Source organism: Syngnathus floridae, chromosome 12 (assembly GCF_059516105.1).
Source record: "Syngnathus floridae isolate MCC-2025c chromosome 12, RoL_Sflo_1.0, whole genome shotgun sequence".
Classification (NCBI taxonomy): domain Eukaryota; kingdom Metazoa; phylum Chordata; class Actinopteri; order Syngnathiformes; family Syngnathidae; genus Syngnathus; species Syngnathus floridae.
The window spans coordinates 7,348,433-7,370,048 of NC_142424.1; the positions used below are offsets into that span (position 1 = coordinate 7,348,433).

The 21,616-nt window shown below is 42.1% G+C and overlaps 1 protein-coding gene across 3 annotated transcripts in view; it reads right to left on the reverse strand.

The window, feature by feature from the left end:
• The window catches only part of pappaa (pregnancy-associated plasma protein A, pappalysin 1a), an 80,860-nt gene that overhangs the window by 52,250 nt on the left and 6,994 nt on the right, over positions 1-21,616 (reverse strand). For 2 of the 3 annotated variants that reach the window (XM_088392208.1, XM_088392207.1), the window contains exons 1-6: positions 19,842-21,011; positions 11,441-12,539; positions 5,808-5,953; positions 5,086-5,379; positions 4,602-4,794; positions 4,062-4,183 (exon numbers count right to left, since the gene is read on the reverse strand). In XM_088392208.1, the coding sequence (XP_088248334.1) occupies positions 4,062-4,183; positions 4,602-4,794; positions 5,086-5,379; positions 5,808-5,953; positions 11,441-12,539; positions 19,842-20,238 (2,251 nt within the window). In that variant the 5' untranslated portion in view covers positions 20,239-21,011. Of the gene's footprint in view, positions 1-4,061; positions 4,184-4,601; positions 4,795-5,085; positions 5,380-5,807; positions 5,954-11,440; positions 12,540-19,841; positions 21,012-21,616 lie in introns of those variants that run through there. The other variant, XM_088392209.1, reaches the window with a different exon arrangement.

The following is a 21,616-nucleotide window of genomic DNA, read 5'->3' on the forward strand; positions in this document are numbered from 1 at the left end:
AAGGCTGGTAGAGAAGTATTTGTCAAAATACTCGGAGCGCTTCGGTTTACTCTGTGACCTCCTCCTGTAGTCCTCGTTTTCGTTCAGTATGTAAGGAGCAAATCAGATGTTATGATGGCCTACTACTGCTTTCTGCACTGCTGTTCAAAAGCTTAGAGATGCAAATGCATGTATGGTCAGTTTTTTTGTCTAAATGTTCATGGTCAAGTCAAAACCACAGTGCTTTACAGGTGTTACAGCCACAAAAGAATTCTTTCAGGTGACAATTTAAATGGGATTTCACCTGACTTGATTGCTCGATATGCGCCAGATCTATTTTGTGTGTTCCCATCTAGCTATTGTTTTGGTCAATTTTTGTTACTTTTTTGTATTTTTTTGTGATTGTTGATAGCAGTAGGAGTACCGGTAGTATGTGATAAGACTTTGGATTAAAACAAATATTGTATAATCAGTTGTGGTGCACGGAAAAAAGCAGATAAGATTTTTTATTATAATAATATTTTAATTTGATTTGGGTTGTTTTTTTAAGTACGTTTGTGATTTGAAGCGATCTATTACCTGTAGTTTTGTATATTATTTTTATTGTTGGATGCATTATATACTCAGTATGATGTCCTTGGGTTCTCAGGAAAGTGTTGATATAAAATAATTTCTATTATTATTATTATTATTATCCTGTGACCCCCGTGGGGACAAGCAGTATAGAAAATAGATGGATGGGTTATTATTATTATTAAGAATAATATTATTATTATATGCAAATTCCACATAGAAGCTGGACTTGAACCCATGACCTCATAACTGTGTGGCGGATGTGCTCATCTGGCATCCACCATTCCACCTGTTGTTGGTGTTATTATTGTTGCTATTATTATTCTGCATAAACTGAAGCTCTCACCAGGTTAATGTAATAAAGTTACACTGCACATCTAAAAAAAAGGCTTGAATTCTAACTGAGGAAAAAGGCAAACAAAATTACAGAGCTAAAGTAATTATCATAACTTTTTTTCTCATACGAGAATTTATTTTTCATAAAGACACTTCTATTTCAAGAATCCATGTTTTTTGTTATTTATGACAACAATCCCTGAAAAAGTGGGTGAGCCCATAGACCGATATTGGGGTCTTCTCTCCAGCCTAAGAGGCGGGTGGGTGAAGAATGGTACATGTCCAGGCATGTACACATTGCTGCTTTCTAGGAAATGGCTCCCATGGTGAATGACTCACTGTCACACACTGTTACACACTCCCAAGGCAGACAAGATAATCCCACCGCACACACACTCGCACACACTTGACGCTCTCATAAGTGTGCACACTTAAAGGGAGCAAAAGACACTGACAAAACAGCTGGCGAGTCAGTGTCACATTGTGTTGTCTACCTTATTGGCTACCACGGAGACGGAATCTAGTTTCTTTGAGGAGGGGATCAGCACTACACAGCTCCCACAGAGATTGTACAGAGCAAGTTAGCTCAGTGCTCAATGTTTGAGAGTAGCTGGGAAAGTAAGGATTTCCTGGTGACAGCGTGACGTGGACACGTAAAAACACTTGACAATCATGTAAAATCGTCTTGGCTAAAATCAATCCCAAAATGATAAATCGTTCAGCCCGACTAGCCAGATGAGTGGGAATGAATTGCCATTTCTAGATTTTTAGATTTCTAAATTTCTAGTTTTTGTCATTGCATGTGTTCAGCAAAGTTTGATGAACCAATGAAGAGATTATCAGCCACTACAGCTGGCAGAAATCGATCAATGCTATTGCTTATGGTTGAGTCCGAGCATTACTGTATTTTCTGGACTATAAGGCGCACTGGACTATAAGGCACACCTTCAATGAATGCCCCATTTTAAAACGTTGTCCTTATATAAGGCGCATCATTAATGCATCATGTCAGATTTTTAATCCAAATCAAATCATTCTCCATTTTATCTTTTTTATTTCAACTTCAGACGCAACAAATTACTTATAATCACAAAATAATGAGCCGTAGTCTTTTTGATTCATGATTCATAGTCTTCAGCGAGCCACTTATGATTGATTTCATGACACAATGCTTCGGGCCAGTTTAAATTTAGGAATTTGGTCCATATATATATATATATATATATATATATATATATATATATATATATATATATATATATATATATATATATATATATATATATATATATATGACGCACCAGACTATAAGGCGCACTGTCGGCTATTGAGAAAAGTTTAGGTCTTTAGGTGCGCCTTATAGTCCGGAAAATACGGTAGTTGGTTCCACCCAATTAATGTTCTTACTCATAGGCACGTATACATGCAGGATGTTGCACCACATTCACTCACATGCATGCACACTGCTGTTTCCAATCAAGCCAGGATCCTTGCCTTGTGAATGACGCTAACCACAGACATCTAGCTTAAATATTTTGGTCGCTTTCCACCGCACACAACCTCTCTTCCTCTCTACCTCCTGCCGAACTCGTGTCCATGTGTGCTTTTTCTTTTTGGCCTTTTTTTTTCCTGCCCGGGCATCGCGTCGTAAACATTTATGAGAGGTACTCTGGCCCTGGATGACCATGCCGCCGTTTGAGGTGCGATGTGTATGCATGAACGCTCAACTCATGAATGCATACGCACATGCAGCGCAACACGGCATCGTTTATCTCCAGATATGAGCCACACCGTATAGTTTAAATGCAAATGCATCAGTTTCTAGTCATGAGCGGGTGCATTACGAGAATGTCTACTACTGCAGACACTTTATTCACCCAAAACGGCAGCTGGGAGTCCACCGAGACGCTGGCCCGGGCAGAGTTAAGAGGAAATGGGGAGCTGACACAAACAGGGAGGCTTTCCAAGAAAGAAAATTGAATACAGTTTACACACAGAGCATGTTAGACAAGCCCAGACTTGCCTCTGGTACACACATTATGGCTAGTGTTAAGGCAAGGTTCAGTGACTTTAAATAATCTATAGATCACCCACACGCACGCACGCCAACTCAAGCAGACAAACGTCGCAGAGATAAAGGGGACACATTAAATTTGGCTGCTTGGCGACGTGCCTGAAAGGAGCGCGCACATACACTTGATATGATATGTGGAGGAGGGCAAGCTTTAAAGTACTCATTAAAAAGGTGTAATAACGCGTGAGTAATAGGTCTTAGTTGGACAAGGCTTCCAGCTTGTGTACTATAAACATGAAAAAGATCGTAATCACCACTGTCATACCTTGGACGGATAGAGATGCACAGTTACTACTTGCATTTATTTTCTTCCAAGTTTTTTTTTTTTTAATATGCAGGCTCATGACCGCACTTACTTAACCGATTTTCACAAATATTTGTAGAGGGTTGGGACATAGGCCATAAAAGTAATTTTTGTTATTTTAATTGTTTCAGTCTAGACATTTTAGTTTTTCTAAAAGCCATATTAAAATTAATTCATATGGAAATAAATGAATAGATTTATTTTTTTCAGAGAGTGATTCCAAATTAGGATGGTCCGGCCTTGGTGGAGGTCTGTGCTATGAGTACTATTCAAGTTTGATATTAGCAAGAGAGTGATTGAGGTTGGTGTGAATGATGCCTGAACAATTAAGTGGTGCTCAGATGGGACACTCTATTTTTATACCATAAATACCTTATTCCTAGTCTTTATATAGGGGACTCGCTATCAGAGCACCAAAAAAAAAAAAATCTCATCTGAAAGCCCATGTCAGCTTTCATTGTGCCTAAATCCTATTTTTTTTATTTTTAATTTTTTTTTTTAAATCGGGGAATGACAAGGCCTTTGATTTTGATCTTGAGGCCTCATGCAACATGAGGGGCGGTGCCTGAAAGCTTGATTCGTTGGGAGTCGACTAAATGATTGCGTGTTAAACAAGTGAGTCAGTTGTCGAAATGTTTGCATGTTGGAGCTCTGACTCAGAAAAACAACAAAACGGCAAAACCTCAATTCCTGTTTACATATTTTGCACAGCAAACTGGGAGTGCGTAGCCTTGATATCACTTAGTGTAGTGGAGGTTGTAGATATAGAGGTTCAATATGTCATGCACGCACTACCTTCAGCCTCGAGTGGAGACCAGTGTCCAGAAGGGGCGCACGGTCGGGGTGATGATGAGTTGGAGGCGTACTGAAGTAGAACTCTCCCCTCTGTGCATTTATCACACACTGATCCCAATTCTCTAGGAAACACAACAGACAGGCACAGCAAGCAACTTAGATACAAGCCACGTACGGTATTTCCTCAAGCAATTGCCCCAACTTGACTAATGCGGCTTCTCCATTATTAGTCAACTAAATTCTTATCAAGAAATAAAAGTCAATTTTTTTATAATAATAAAGATAATAACTGTAATCACATGCAATCATTCACGCAAGGACATTATAGTATTAACTGTTGATCCCATTTGAATTCTATTGGTAACCAAATCAGCAGCCGCTACAGATGCATGTAAATGAGTTCTATTTGCAGTATGATTGTGATAAATACACAAATTAATGGTTATGCAATGCAATATCCAAGTAGGCTACAACATATCACTTTAGACTTTCCAAGCAAAGTCATTGTAATTGATAGGCAACCAATCCAGGTCATTTCACCTGTCGTAAAAGTGTCCCGAAATAGGCGGGAACCATTCCAAGCTGATAGAGTTGTGATGCTGCTCCACCACCTGAGGGGGCATCGGCACCAGGGGAGGTTTGGAGGCAGGTTGCCACGTCTGGTAGACAAGGTCCATGTAGCAGTGCATCCGGGCTACTTGATTCAGGGTGAAGGAGTCGGTACAGGAGTCGTCTGTGGGGAAGACAAAACAAAAACTGTGGCCATTTCCAACATTTCCATCCAAAATACCAATAAATGTCTATTATTTTTGGTCTCTCAGATATTGAATAGTCAACTCCTTTTAACTCTGTTGCTAACCAAAACAGGAGCAGTAAAGCACAATTTGAAGGATGAGGTGACGGTGACTAGAAGTCCAGTAGACCACTTTAACTTGACCTGAATTATAATATACTTGAAAAAATAATTGCCCGTAAGTGCTTGCAATGTAACATAATGCGAAAATAACAGTTAATCATTCCTCACCTGCGTAACTCATGTAGTTGTTGAAGGGCGTGTGCGTGAAATGCGGACAGCCACAGGTTTCGTTTCCCGGCTCGGGATCATGGCAGCCTTTGAACTTGGGCGTGGGGTTGGTGTCGGCGCATAGATCGCCGGTCTCCATGGAAGGCTCGGTCTCCAAACAAGCGTCGTTGCACGACTCGATCTCAGAGATCCCTCGAAAGACGTGGTAGAGGCCCAGACTGTGACCCACCTCATGAACCATGGTGTCGGTGTGGCCGAATGTGCCGTAGAAGGACGGGTTCAGCACAATTCCACCTGGGAGAGAGGAAAAATAGTGTATCTAAAAAAAAAAAAAAGTCTACACACCTCTGCTTAAACACTATTTTTCGTGATGCAAAAACAATAACCGACCAAGAGAACTAATTTCATTCTCACTTTTTTCAAACACAATAATTTGGCTTTTGGACATGGGTGTGAAGACTTTTTATATCCACTGTAAGAGCATGATGCAAACTGCAAACAATCAATATGTAGAGTCACGTAATGCATTATTCACGGTTCACCTGGGCTTCCTCACAGTTCGAGCTGTGATCAAGACAGGCGCTTGCTGCTTGAGGCTTGAACTGTAATTACCCCGAATCAACAGTCTGGACGGCCAGATACGGCATGCGCTGAACATTTGCATATGTGTTGGGGGTAGGTATGTGTGTGCGTGTGTACGTGCACATTGCGTGTCATCTAACCTAAATGCGTGAGGGCTTCTTTGTCCCATGGCCAAGTAGCAACCCCGGCTAGATCTTCATCAGAGGAGTTGGCAAAGAAAACATTCAGGTGAGTCGAGCCGTCCAAGCGGAGGATCTCTTTGAGCTCCTTCACATCCAAATAGGCTCTGGGAAATGACCAAGAAAGCACAATTAAGTGTTTTAACTAAAAATCAGGTTTTCTTTGTACAAAGAAATATGAGGACAATTGAAAATAAAGTCAAAGAAATAAATGGATAAAGTCATAATATTAGGAATAATCTATATACCTAATAATCTTGAGAAGCTGTATCACAAGAACAAAATTGCTAGAATTTGATGACAATCGTCAAAATTTTACAAGAATTTGTAAATATGTCATCATACAAGATTATAGCTCTAATTTACAGGAAAACAAATCTGAATTATGCAAAAACACATTTGAACTACAATATTGGAAAAATATTGCTTTTTGGCCCCAAATAGTGATTACTTTTGACTTTGGGACCCACCAGCACACAAAACACATGTTCATTTGGATAAGAGTAATGGATTCATGTATGTGTAATGTATTCTTATTTATGGAAGACCTGGCTCAGGAACTTGAGCAACAAATTATGTGCACAAACGGATGAACAAATGGAGTTAGAGGAACAATTTGATAAAATGCGGCAATGCCGTTTCAATTTGAAAAACGTCCTAATTATTCGTCAGGCTTTTTATTGCACCCTTGTGTAATCCAGAGGAAATTGAACCATGTTGAGGCTGTTGTCTAGGAAGAGCAACAGGCCAATAAACAGTAACCCAAAATGCAACCAAGGGCCTTCATTTCCCTTGTTTGTAGCAGTGCTGATAGCCAAGCCGCAATGCCTTGTGAACATCATGGCGACACATGTTTCATGTTGGGAAGACAACCAGTTCAATAAAACATTTGCTCCCATTATTCCATTTGATTCCCAACATCTCTCGACGCCTTCTTCCTTTCAATAATCCACCAATTAATTAAGTGCACAGAGTGAAGTATTGTCTTCCAGCATGTGGCCCAGCGATGCGATCTAGTGGGAGGGGGGGGTGCTGATAACTGCAATCGTTCGGCGGCACGATAAGTTATCGCCGCAGTCTGACTGTCATTCATTTTAGGAACAAACTAAAACCTGGCCGCTGGCCCTGGCAGCCTGTGTCAGAAAGCACAGCCATCGCTTGAAAGTGTCAATAATCTGTTGCATCTGCTGGAGTTTTTTTTTTTTTTCTCAAAACACAAGACTTGGTCACAAATGACACCCCTTTTAAATATTTTGACCGATGCGCTCGACTGCTACCACCAATATTTTGGTTTATAACTTTGTGTTCTTGGATCATAAGATTAAGTGTGACAACACAGAGGCAAAAAAAAAAAAAACATGGCTGTGTACAGCTGGGAAACAAACATACTTCCTACTAAACGGTTCCGACCCTCTGGTTAAATGTGGACAAAGTGGTGAAATTAATGCGGCATAATCTCTCACTGGAACAAATAAACTGCACGCCTATGGGTAGTTTTTCTAAATGGTTGCCTCTGTTTGTCCATTTACACATTAGACGTCTGCGGTTAAGTAACGGAATCTTTTTGGATGAAAGTTAGAAGCAGGAAAATACTGGGGGGAAAAACGGGATGTAATGATTTACACCATGATTAAATACCTCTTAAAGGTCTGTTAATTAGATTTCAATGGCTCTACGACAACTGTTTTCTTTTACATGAACCCTCCAATTACTTCATTACATTCATTTAGTGCCGTCTGTACTGTTAATTTCTCGTTCATCCTTTTGCACCACAACACTCTGTGTATCATTTATTCCATTCTGCGCTCTAAAAACCTAGCCAGTCATGCCAGCGTGCTTTGTAGTAAATAGTTCCACATCTTTAAAAAATGAATAAAAAAAAAAAAGGAGAGGCAAGTGTCTGCACAAGATATTAAAATCTAAATGTAAAACCAAGCTGACTGGCGGAGTATGTTCAATGTCACCTAGAGGAAGCAATTTAAAAGTGGCTAACAGCAGTGTTTGGCAGCGTTTTAGAGGAAATACACTCGTGAGAAAATTATCCCTCCTAGCAATTCGGCGAAGGTTTAAACCCAGAGAAATTTAATAGATAATATCTCCATGAAGTTTGATGGATAAATCTCACTGCACAGCAAGTATAACTGATTTCACAGGGCACTTTTCTGCTTATTCAAAAAAGGCCTACTGTAAAATAGTAAAAGTAAAATGTACTTTTCAATTTCTTGCATAGTTGTGTCTGTGAATTACCGAGATGCTTACTTCCAAAAATACTGTGAGCCGTGGACTTGGATGCTAGGTTGGGCTAAGATCAGCTAATTTTCAGGCAACAACGTGACAGAGGTATCAAATCCAGGTCCAGAGAGTAAATTAACATTAACATGTTCGACATACGTTTGGTGTGGAAGTGTTTGTAGCGCAAAGTTTGGACCGTTCACTCCATCTTTGTGACCGTCCATTCACGTCTTCTTTTAAGTTCCTTGCCAATGACCCTTACCCGGCTTTACTCTGACCCTGCGCTCCCTCTTTGGACCCTCGTCACATGTGGACGTTGGAAGGGTGGCAGTGAGGGATCGTTTGGTGCGAGATCCGGGGATTTGTGTGGCTGCTTATATTTCTGTGTTCAAAGCTTTTAAACTGGAGATTATGACTTCATCCATTTACACCCATGTATAATTCATGTAAAGCTGTAAATTTGCCTCGTATACATTCAGTGGAGTATGCCTGGGTCCACCAAAGGAGCAAGCTGGTGTGGCTATAACATTCTGGTGGCCAACATTCGTATTCCGTTTGGGTTAACACCACAGCTCCTAAACCCCATTGTTCATCTCCACGTTTATTACCAGATCTGATTGCTTGTCCTCAACCTTTCTACTTAACGAATGCACTCTTGCACATTCAAATTCTTAACGACCCAGAGATAAATTGGAAATGGGAATGATGATGGAGTGAATGCTCAAAGAACATTGGCAATATCTTCAGTGCGCCTTATGTGACTTAAAGAACACCATCTAACTAGATTAAAAAGCAATACAGCATATTTTCTAAAAAGATAGTATATAATCTGACAATCCATTATCCCATCGGAGTAGATTAATGGCCTCGAATGCAGGAGGCCACCCCCTGTCACTGAAAGCACAGGTGAAATCTCAACAACAGGTGTTTTTATAAGAGCGCTCCGGCTTTAAAAGGGAAGTGCAAAGTCCTGGTATTTACGAACAAGCACTCCATTATGTTTTATGGGACGGGGCTTAATGGTTTAGACGACCAACTGTAAAACACCCAAGTCAAGGGCCCGGGAGATTAGTCCCTCCACTGAGCTAAATACAGTGGGGAGAGGGAGTGGAGCAGAGAAAGGGTGCTCCATCCATCAATCTGCCACGCTGAGAGGTATTGACTCATAAGGAGGAGAGGCAGAGGCCAAGGGAAAACGGATGACCTATTAGCCTCTGACAACGCCGGGCCGGAATTTCATTTCCCAAAATGAAAAGGTTTACGCACCCATCTTTCTTTGGTTTAGGAGTGCTTAAAAACTTAATATGGGAAGCTTTGAATATTTTGTTGAATATTTCATTGGGGTAAATCAAGAAACCAACTCGCTGTGCCCTTCACTATTGATTCCCCCTCTCATATACCGAATTTTCCGCACTATAAGGCGCACTGGATTATAAGGCGCACCTTCAATGAATGGGCCATTTGAAAACTTTGTCCATATATAAGGCACACCGGATTATAAGGCGCACCTTCAATGGATGGCCAATTTGAATACTTTGTCCATATATTAGATATATACATTTGGCCCAGGGGCCAGACTTTGGACACGCCTGCTGTAGTGGCTCAATATTAGTCCATATATAAGGCGCACCTGATTATCAGGCGCACTGTCGGCTTTTGAGAAAATTGGAGGTTTTTAGGTGCGCCTTATAGTGCGGAAAATACGGTAATATCAATTTACACCAATATCAATACAGATATTGGTGTATCTTTTTGGCATTTTTTGAGAAAAATGCCATGAGATAAATTAAAATCTCATCAAGATGTGTCATGAACATAGGTTGGAAAAATGCAATGATAATTAAAAAGACTTATTTCTAAAAGTTCGGGAGAGAGGAATTGTTTGCCTGTGTTCTGTGTTGACTTGTCTTTTACAAACCGGTAGCAATGCTGAAGAAATGAAAGCCACAGAGCATACCATAGACATTATGCACCATAATCAAAACAGCAAAGTCACTTGAGCAAGATTATTCTGAATGAGAATATCGCCCCTGTTTTTCTTTCTTTCTGGAATGCGTCAAACCCCACGCCCATATGTCAAATACCAGGGAGATTTGGACAGTGGAAGCCAGTTGTTGACATCTAAATCAAGCAGATTCTCTGCCGCTTGATGAATGGGCTTTGAACGATGACTAAGCTGGAAGGGATGTGAAGCCCACCTGCTTTTACTCTCCCAATGTTGTTAATTAAATGTCATTATTTTGCTATTTAGCAGTCATTTCAAACAAAGGGATAGAGGCGGACTGACAGCGCTTCCAGCTTCAGCTATGATTGAAACCAGCCACCTTCATCGCTCTAGTTGCGCTATCACGAAGATCTAAACGATGATTTAATGCTTTTGTTCATGATGACAACTCCCTGCTTTGTCCTCATTCAAGGCTACTGTGCTTTGTATACCTGCAACCGAAATATGCTGAGGACTGGCAGAGGCCTATTTAAAAAAAATTCAAAATATCTATGATCTCTGCCAGCTTTTAGTCATCATTTACAAGCACATTACATTATGACAAAATAAATATTTTTGAAGGTCTACGTGTTTTCAAGCAGCCACATCAAATACCGCAATCCTTACGTTCATGTGCTGTACACCTGGAAGGACGCTGTGAAAAAAAATAGATCCTCACAAGTTTCTCCACTGTTTTTCATTGGAAAATTCAGCCTCCTGTGTTTAGGGACCCTCACCTGCCTCCCAAGGAAACACGTCTGTGCGGTTTCCTGGGGAGTGCGGCATGTCTACAATAATTTCCATTGCTACAAGCGAAAGTCATTCTGGTCCCGTTTTCCTGACCTCTATTTGCCTTTACACTGTTTACAATCTCACTCTTTCCGAATCAACTGCCGCCTCCAATCAAGACGGCTTAATTAGGATCACTGGCTACAGGAAACAAAGTAGAAAAAGGTGGGGGAGAGTTGTTGAAAAATGGATACACACACACATGCACAAAATGATCCGTCTGGCCTGCGTATTTGCTACCAGAAGAGTCATCATGTAGCATTTGTTTTGTCCCGCTTGTGTGTGGAACGCTGATTGAACCAGGCCGAGGTTAGATTGGACTAGCTACCCCCGGAGGATTTCCCGGGCCACACAGGCTGGGAGTTGAGTTACAACTCAGCCGCAAACCAAATGGTCAGGAAGCAGGACTACACTTCCAAGCCCATCTTGCAGGGCGAGCAGACTGACAGATTTATCTTTTGATTAATCGAGGAATGAGAGGTGTGGATTTGGTCTGCTGAAATTATCTCATCGAGACGAAGGAAATTAACCAAGTGATGTTGTGGTGATATACTTGAGAAACTACTAAAAAGATTGGTGGTGGGCTTACTTGTGTGGAGAGGAGCGGTTGAAACATGTCTTGGTCACATCCGTTATATCAGGATTGCAACAGTCACCGAGGTCGTAGTAGAAATTTTCCCAGTTACATTCCGGGTCACACACGCCGTTTCCTTGCTTGCTCTCAGGGCAGCGACTCCGGTGGCCCGACACGCAGTCTCCTGCGTCGAAACCGGTGAGCGGATGGTTGCATTCTGGGTCGCAAGTGTCGTCACCCACTTTGTTGATGTCGCAGTTAGCGAGGATCAATCTGTTCCGAAGGGACGAGTTAGTTATGTTATGAATGCTGAGCTCCCAGGTGATGTTGTAGGGACTGAAAGCGTCATTAAGACGCTGGTGCTGCAAGCTGATTTGGTGGTCCGACACGGTTGGCTTGGTCCGCGTATCGTCCCAGATATTTATCACGCGATAACGTACTTTTTTGGGGCGTCGGAAGCTGGAAAGCTGGTTGTAATTTTTGATGACCTCTACGTTGTCACAAACCGTTTGGCCACAAGCTGGGGGCTCTAGCGTCGTGTCTAATAATCCTTCAGCCTTTCCTCCACCGCCATGAAATCCCATCCGTCCACTTCCCCTCTGCTCTGGCTGAGGGAAGCTACCGTCTTTTACAGTCAGCCACTTCCTGCCTGGATGCTCAAAAGTTTCACGTATGACCAGTTGAGGTAGATCTTGCAGATCCTCATTGCCCTGCATATCCCTGATAATCTGCCTCTGCCCCCGAGCATGCCTCCACAGGGCTACCCTCTCCACCGCCCCTCTGTAGTTATGATTCAGTGCGTTTCCCCCGATCATCAGTACTTTGCACTTTTTGGTCAGGTGACTGAAGACGTCCCCCGATTGCTCGCGACTCACACCAACTTGGGCGCCGTTGACAAAGAGCTTCATGTAGACGCCATCGTAGGTGACAGCTAGATGCGCCCATTGGTTTGGTACGTAGCGTGCATTGGAGTGGATGACGGTGGCCTTGTGAGCTCGATCTGTCTTAAGGGAGAAGAAGAAGCGAGGGTCTCGGTTGCCATGTTCACTGACCGACTGGATGCCAAGCAACCAGCCTCGGTCGCTGGAGGCGTAGAAACATTTGTCGTAAAGGCCTGGGAAGACAACACAAGAAAAGCTCGTTATTATGTGCATTTGATTAGTCTGTCACAAGTGCAACAAGGAGGGCAGTTTTCTATTCAATAATGTGAGGTATAAATACGTTTACATAGAGAGCTAAACCTTTCGCACTCACATTCACACAGTCACTGAGTAGGAATTGAACCGATGCTGTCTGCACAGAAATCCGGTCAGAGAATTATTTTGCACCATCAGTGTTCATACTCAAATATTACAAAGAAGTACCTCTGTCCCTTTCCGTGAAAAATGTTGACTTTTATCTCCAGTTATCTGAGGCTGCTTTTACAGAAGACTCCAAAAGGTCTTATGTGGGAGTCAAGTGAATCCCCAGAGTTAAAAGACAGAAACTCAGGTGGAGAAAACTAACAGCAGCTGCTCTGGACTGACATGTTCAAGCTTCAGATAGTTGGCCGCAACACAATGGAGTCTGTTAGCCAGAGGGAGAAAGCGTGGTACAAATATGTCTCTGCAGGCAAACGTGAAGCATGGCAGAGATTCCATGCAGATTTGGGAGGGTGCATTTGTCGAAATAAAGCTGTGGATTTGGTCAGATATTGTGGTCTTGTCTTATCCGTCACGCAAGGCTATCCGCAGTCAACACGTGATCACCCAGCATAACATTAGATACAGCAATACAACATTACTCCCGCCAAGGAGCTTCATAAAACTCAACTCAACCTATACATGACTAAAAAATCTAAAATATGTTCAACTCTGGTAATTGTGATTTCCAGCTGTCAAGATCGGAGCGCAGATACATAAATATGCTTTATTTTTCTCCCATATATCTGAGGGTGTGTTGTCCTGGAAATTGGGTTGAAGTGCATGTTTGTCTAAGGGGAAACTCCATGGAAATCTCTCTGTATAGGCTTTTCGCGAACACTGAGTGCATTTAAAGTTGTTAGTGTAAATGTCCCTTGCCAGCTAAGTAGCCAGAAAAGGCACAGTTCTCTGCTGAGGCCTTGTTTTTGTAGAGGCACCAAAACACCTTTTTCCTGTTTCACTTGGACCATGTGTGTCAGCTCCAGCATGGTAATGTGTTTTCACTTCTTAGGGGATCTCTGAATGCTAACTGTTTGTTTGTTTAATGCTTGTTGAGGTACGTATGAGACTGGCGCACACGTTCGGGTCCACGAGGGTTCACAGCGAATGCGAGTTTGTGGCCCAGGTTGCTGCAGGGACGTTTTGCAAAGATTCAAAGAGGCCTTGGCATGTCCGACATGGTTCATCACAGAGGATTTTGACTTGACAGCTGAAAGTAGAATAATTTCCTCCGATTTGTCTTTTTTTTTTTTTTTTTTTTTTTAGAATTCCTTTGGACACTATAAAGGGTCTTAAGCCCCCCTGGAGCTGAAAAATAGTGATAGCTGTAGTGATTAATAAGATTTACAAAAATTGTTAACTGATAACAGTCATCTTACACTGAATTAGTAAGAAACTACTATTCCCAGAATGCACAGCAACAGCTACAAAGTTTCTTTCTGTTCGCGGCTACATTCACGAGTGCTCATCGGCAGTCCAATCAGTTTGTCAACCTGATAGGCTGTTTGTCAACCTGATAAAACTACTGGATTCTGGATCCAGTAGTTAATTTCATATTTAAAGTGTGACATATTTTTCAAATGGATCTCTATGGAATTCACACGTCAGGAAAACTCCATGAACCATATATTAGGGCCACCCCCAGTCTTCACAGAATCATGCCTTTTTGGTGGTTGTGCATGTATTGCCAGGTTATGCCTGATGGATATGAAAGAAAATATTTACAACTAGTTACCTTAATATGATTTCCTATTCATTCATTTATTCCTTCATGTTTCAAACCACTTATCCTCACAATGTTCCAAGGCGTGCTGGAGTCTATCACACTCTAGAGGCACTCTAACTTATTGTCGTAATTATTGCCATCAATATTTGAAGGTTAATATTAATCGCAATAATAATTTATCCAAATTCGCTTGTCCAATATCTTGGTTCCGCAATCGATCAATCTGGCTAATGGTGAGTGCTAACTTTTATCTGGTTCTCATTAGACAGCCAGCTGCCTCAGGATGCATTCATTATCTTGCTAATTCAATGGACTTATGTTCAAAAGAAGAACGACGGCCCGGGTTCAGCGTCAAGGTCAGGTCTTAGGTGGATGACGTCCGCCGCCTTTTCACTCAGTTGGAAGGAAAAAGCCCTCCATCTGTCAGCTAGTGCACTCAAGGCTAAAAGGTGTGCTCCAATGCTCGCAGGGCTCCTCGTGTAAACAGCTGTCATAATTCTGCCATGCTCAATTAATCTAACACACTACACTTTTCCAGAGCCTGATTTCGGGACTTGCCTGCTTCGTAGACTCAATATACAGGTGTGTGTGAGTATATACTGTATATAAAGACTGTATATTTATTCTTTTTTTATTATCTATCTATCTGTCTATCTGTCTGTCTGATATATATATCTATATATCTATATCTATATCTATATATATATAGATATAGATATATATGACCCCCCTAAAAAGTTATTTTCTCACAATAAGATGGTATTTACTGGCTCCGGCAAATAGTTCTATGAAACTGCTGTCTACATAGTGCTTCCTGTCAAACAGCAGAAACAGATGGACTAGTATGAAGTGATTACATAAAATCCACATAATAGTGCTTTGTGCTGAAAGTTGTGCAATTTCAGATGAGAAAAACCTATTATAAAAACCGTAATTCCCGGACTATAAGCCGCACGAGCTAAAATTAGAGGAAAATCCTGTTTTGTTCATACATATTAACTGCAGTGGACTATAAGCCGCAGGTCTTTTAAATGCAATGTTCTCATTTTTATTACCTGTATTACCAAAACAAATCCTTTGACAATATCAGAAAAATCATGAGAAATCTGTAGATAAGACACACCAGACTAAAAGCAGCAGAGTTCAAAGCTTGCGCATAACGTAGCCGCTTATAGTCCGGAAATTACTATATTGCAAATGAAGGTAACATTAGTAGTCTGCACATTCATTCAGTGCTCCTTCTTGTCAAACGGCATAAATTGATGGACTCCACTGATGGACCAGCATGGCTGAGAGTCCAATGAAGCTTTCTACCTTTCTCAGTGCTCATTCTTATCAAACAGCACTAGCTATAAAAAAAATCAAATTAAGTTCTTTGTGCAATACAAGCTGAGACCCCTAGAATGAGAAGCTAATATTAGCAGCCTACGTAGACATTCTTCTACTCAAATGTACCACACCAGTCATAGAAAGACATTTGTTTGCAAAAGGTCTAGTGAGGTGGTCTATGATTCTTTAAATTTTGTACCGAGAATTTCTGGTTGAGCTTCAAACGTTTTGATTGTACTTCAAGCACAACCACTGTACATTACATTTGATATATTATCCATTTGTGTCCACACACATTAAGGGATTTGCAGTCGTTCCAAAGGCCGCCTTGAATTTGTCTCAGTCCAAAAAAAACACCCGCAGGAAACAAAAGGCTTGAAAAAGTAAAGCACCACTAACACACACACACATGCGCTACAAAGAAACACGTCGGCTTTGACAAACAATGAAGAATGTGTTGACTTTGTCACCCTACAAGAGGTGAAATAACTTTTTGTCCTAAAGCCCTGAAGAATAATGGAAAATGCAGCTGATATTTAATCTAAAACATGAAAAATGAAAAGATATTGATGATAAAAATGTCATGACATCACATATTGAGACTTTAAACATTTAACTAGGCTGTCAGGCTTAAATATTCAAGACTACTTTTGGAGTCTTTGCACTTGCGAGTCTGCCAAAAAGATTCAGTTAAAAGCGTTTCGGGTTATTGGACCCTGACAGCTTTTTTTGCACCGTAACTTTTTATTGTGACATTGACATCCCATTAAGGTAACTGGCGGCGCTCATATTCACTTGAGGATGAAACGTATAAGAGTTTAAGATAATAATCACTGATGTTACACTCAACTCCTTTTATAAATCAACGCGTTTGTTCTTCCTTCAGCTAGTTGACGACAATTATTTACATGAGCAGAAATAGGCCGATGGAGATGTTCTAAAAAAAAACTATATTGAACAATTGTATGTTAGATGTACATCTACCCATTTTTTATACCGCACTTGCTCCACCATCATGGTGAATAATCCTCCCGAGATATGTGAAGTTGTCTGTATTCTCCAGGACCAGCTTTTGTATTGTTCTATGTGTTGGTGTATTGGCATTGATGGGCATGACTTTAGTTATATTGATGTTAATGCTCAGTCCAACCTTCTTGCCATAGTGTTGAAGTCTATCAGTCTTTTCCTGCAAGTGTGCGTATGATAGAAGAGCTAGGTCATCTGTAAAGTCGAGGTTTTCAATGACGGAATGGAGGGTCCATCTTATCCCCTTGCCTTTTCCTCAATGGTTCTCCTCGTGACCCTATCTGTTGCCAGATTGTAGAGTAGTACTGACATCACACATCCTTGGCGGACTCCAGATCCGACAATAAAGTTGGTAGTGCTTGTTCCCACTGTGCAAGAAAAGCCGTTCCAGAACTGTTGGATGAAGTTGACTGTGTGGGAGTGGATTCCATAGCTTCTCATGATTTTCCAGAGACTATCTCGATGGATGCTGTCAAACGCTATGTCGTGATATGTGCTATGTCCGGTGAATGCATATGTTTATCCTGCACAATGACATTCTTCTTGGCCAGGAAGCGTCCGATGCGAACTTTTCTGATGCACTATCATACTTGCAGAATCGATTACAGTTTTCACTGTACCTTATGTGCAAGAATGTGAGAGGATACCCTGAAGAGAACCCAAATAAATGCAATACTAACAAGTAGGCCACCGTGCTGGCGTCTGAAAATCTCAAATGGACATATGAAGTCTTTTCCTTCCCAGTATAACAGTTTTTGTGGTGAAGTACAAATGATTGCCTTCATCTGGTTTGTACCAGACATGAATACAACTCAAGAAACTGAAGCACCGGATTACAGTACATCTGTTATCTCAGTAAATATCAGCCGACGTCTGCATGGAATTCTCCCTGGAGAGAACCCTGGTTTGCTTGCCATTTATTTTCTTCTTCTCTTGATGCGGGACAACGCAAAATGACCCGGATACGGGGCTAATAGGCCACAACAAAGTTTGCATAACATTTGGTTGCAGAACTTGATGTTCTGATCGTGTGCATGTGTGTGTGTGTCTGCGTGCGTGTGTGTGTGTGTGTAACTGAATATTTTTTTCTGTAAAGCTGGGATCAATTCTGACCACATGTAACAGTCACAGCAGCACTAAGCTTAAGAAGAGCACAAGACGTACCCAGAGATTTGATCTGCTGAGTGTTAACGGATGCCTATTGACAGTATTGGACGACCAAAAAGACAACCTTGCCAGCTCTCTGGTCAGAAAGGAACATAGGCTACCCCTCTTAAAGAGCCCTCCATGTACACCAAATAATGTCACCTTTTTGGTATTAGTTACTACAGGGAACATATTAGGAAAGGAACAAGAGCTCTTATTGCCAGGTGCAACTCAGTAAACAACCACAGTGCAGCTCAGCCTCTGGCTATCAATATGCTTTTGACAGGACGTCAAACTTGGTGAATGCTCACCAATAGTTGGGGAGAATCTTTGTGGCAGGGCACGTACTATATGCACATTTTGGGGGGTTTAATCAAATCGATAGTACGCTATTTATTTTAAATAGTATGATCTTGAAATTATGTTTTGGAATCGTGACAGTTACACAGTGTACATCCTGGGGGAATGTCAAAACATGGCTCTTATGGCCATCTGAAAAGCATGGGTTCACTGCGTATTGGCATAAAAAAATGAATGATTATTATTTTAAATGTTAGTCTAGCCCATAATTGATTAATTTATACATAAAGAGCATCCTGCCACTTGTCCCTGCACACTGATGTGATTTTTCCCCTTAGACTGTCGGATGTCCCGTGCGGCTTCCCCCAACTTTCCAAATGAAAACTAACAACACAACGGGTCAAAATGAGAAACTTTAGAAGAGAGTGAGGGGAGGGGGGGGGGGGGGGGGGCGGCACTGGGGACACAGGAAAGGAGAAAACTGAAATGGTCAAAACAAGTCAGTCTAGAAAACAGCTGCAGCAAACAAGCCGCATGGATCAAAACAAGGGGATGGGGCATTTGCAGAGGCCTGAATTTAGATTTAAAAGATTAGGCTTTATTGGGAATGTTTGATCATCTTATTTGCTCTCTTTAGGGATGGCAGTTTTCCTCCCCACCCCCAGCATGGCAGAAGGCGACAAAGTAGTGAGATATGGCGAGGGGGGGGGTCAATTTTTATGTTAGAATCATGTTGTAATTTCATTTAGGGCATCTTTAAAGGTGTTAATGTGTATGATGTACTGCCTCCCAGGGTTTGTGTGTACTTATTATTATCATTAGATGCCACCGCAAACTCTTACAATGCTTTTTTTTTTTTTTTTTTTGCAGAGCATCCCCTGCCAACTGGCAGCTCTAAAAAGTGTACTCTGCAAACAACACACACACACAGACATACACACACTACTGTGATTATTTGGGTGTGAAGTCAGACACAGATAGAAATAAGTAAATTTGCTCAGATGGTTGAGTGAAAGTCCCACCAAAAACGTGCTGCATGCTTACGCGCGAGGAGGTACCGGGTTCATTCCAGTTCAGTTCGGTTCAAAGGCAGCCAAGCAGCCATCTGCACAACAACGCAAAGGCAGCAGCAGGTAACGTGTGGCACGACGCTCCCTATTGGCGAACCGAGGTAGCGCGGATTGTCGTGCACTGTAAATTGGTTGAACGCCTCGACTTTTGGTGCCGCTTTGTACGCACGGCTGCAGACCCGAATGGACAACCCCACTCGAGCTCCTGAAATCCCGTCTCCACATCATGACCTTATCATCTACTTAATCTAATTAACAGCTTTTATATTGCGTGGTGGGAGATCAGTATGGCCGGTGCGTAAAAGTGCGAAAAAAGCATCCAATCATTTGAAATAACGTCCTAAAAATGCGTGCCCGGCAACTTCTCGTGACGTGCTCGCGCCGCCAAACTTTTTGGCCATTACATCATAGTTTTAAAATAGCCAAGTGGGCTTTTGGAGGAATACGTCTGAACGCGCGTCGACACCAGCTGACACGCTAAATCTGCTCCATCCAAGCTGCATGCAAGTGCGTTGCTCTGTCCTCAAATGATGCAAAGTTAGAACATGCACGCACTGACATTATTGTGCGGTGCGGATTAAGTGATCTAAACTACACCTAAAATATCAAATAAAAATAAATACGCAGTGGGTTCCTACCTGCTATAACAGTGGGTGATCGCTGACCTCCCTCCGGCTTGATCCACATCTCAAGTGTGAAGTTTCCTCTGGGGATCTCCACGCCGGGCTTCAGCCGGAGCTGGTCGCCTCTGCCGGTGAAATAGACAGCCTTGCCCCGCTCAGGGGAGCTCACCTCCGGCTGCGAGGAGGAGCGTCGACGCTGGCGGAGCCCCCGGCGCTCCAAGCCGGCCAGGGAGCGCTTGCCCCGGGGCAGACGCGTGGCGCAAGCCCCCGGGACGATGGCTCTTGCCTCCCTCATGCGCACCAAGTCCCTCTTGGATCTGCCTTTCCGCCGCTCTACAGTCCCGCACTCTGATCCAAAACACAGGATGAGAATCACCAGACAGGACACCCAGGGAGACGTCCAAAGTTTCATTTTTTCACAATGAAAAATGCCAACAAATGTGACATAAAAATCCCGAATAGAAAAATATAGTCCACAATTCCTCCTCTGTTTGGAATCCTCTTCTTTTTTTGCGGTTGAAAGTGTCTAAATAAACCTCATAAAGCTTTGCTGTTTTCCCCTTCTCTTTATAATGCTAAGCCACGACCCCCTCTCTTCTTAAGCAAAACTACTGTGAGACATTGAGGGGACACGAGGAATATTTGATTCATGTATGTGTTCCACGGTGCCTTTTCAATGGGTCCCATTTAGCCAAAGGGATGACTAATAACTAATCAATCAAGGAGAGGGGGGTACGGCCGATGCCCCCCCCCTCCTCATCTCACCCCCCTCACCCCCCCTCTTGGACGGTAGGAGTTACTCGCAGAGATCCACAGTTGTCCGCCAAGCTACTGTCACACCTTTTTTTCCTCTTTCCTTTCTTTTTTTCAATTATTTATCCCACCCTTAAAAATGAATAAGACGTTTCACCAATTAAAAGGCGTGGGAAAGTGACAGCGAGACGACCGCTCATATTTACTCAAAGAAATCTTCACAAACAAAAGGAAAAAGGTCCCAACTTCCTTTAGGATGCTGTGTTAAAAAAAAAAAAAAAGTCAAAGAAGTTGAAGCGGACAGGGAGAGGGGCTGCGGAGCCAGAGCATCGCCGTCCTCACGCGCGCCTAAAGCGGTTACACTTGTGCGCACCAGTCGCTCCTCGCTTGCGGAGCCGGTTTCTCCCCAAGTGTGTTGTCTGTGTGCGTGTATTCGAAAAGAACAACTCGTGTTTCAAATGTTTCGGCTTTGTGTGTCTGTGTGTGCGCGCGCGTGCCCGTGTGCATGTGGTCTTATTCCCCCATCGACCCATCCCCTCTCCTTCAAAGTGGGAAGTCACACACGCACACAGACACACGCACAGGCGCGTGCACGCACACAGGTAGGGCTCGCACTGTCCACTGCATGCTGAGATATGATGACGTTTAGTGTGTGCTGTATCCCCCTAGTGGCTACAACCGGAACTAGCTTGCCATGCATTCTCATGAAAATCCATAATTATGACAAATCAATTAATTGCTATCGGAAACATTCCCCAATAATGTGCTCCAGCACCAAACAGTCACAATCACCAATCTGCACAGGCAAATTTTGAAAAGCAATGTTTCAACATTCTTAAGTCATACAAGTGTACAAAGGCCTTAAATGATGACGTCACAGATGGACCTCACTAATTCTTTTAACATAACTGTGAAAAGTTAATAAAAACAGATTGAATTGCGTTTCTTTCCGTACTTTGGTATACACACATTCAAGTAATTCGACTTTTAAAGAATTTACATGCATGGCTTTAATTTAATATTTATTTCATATACAG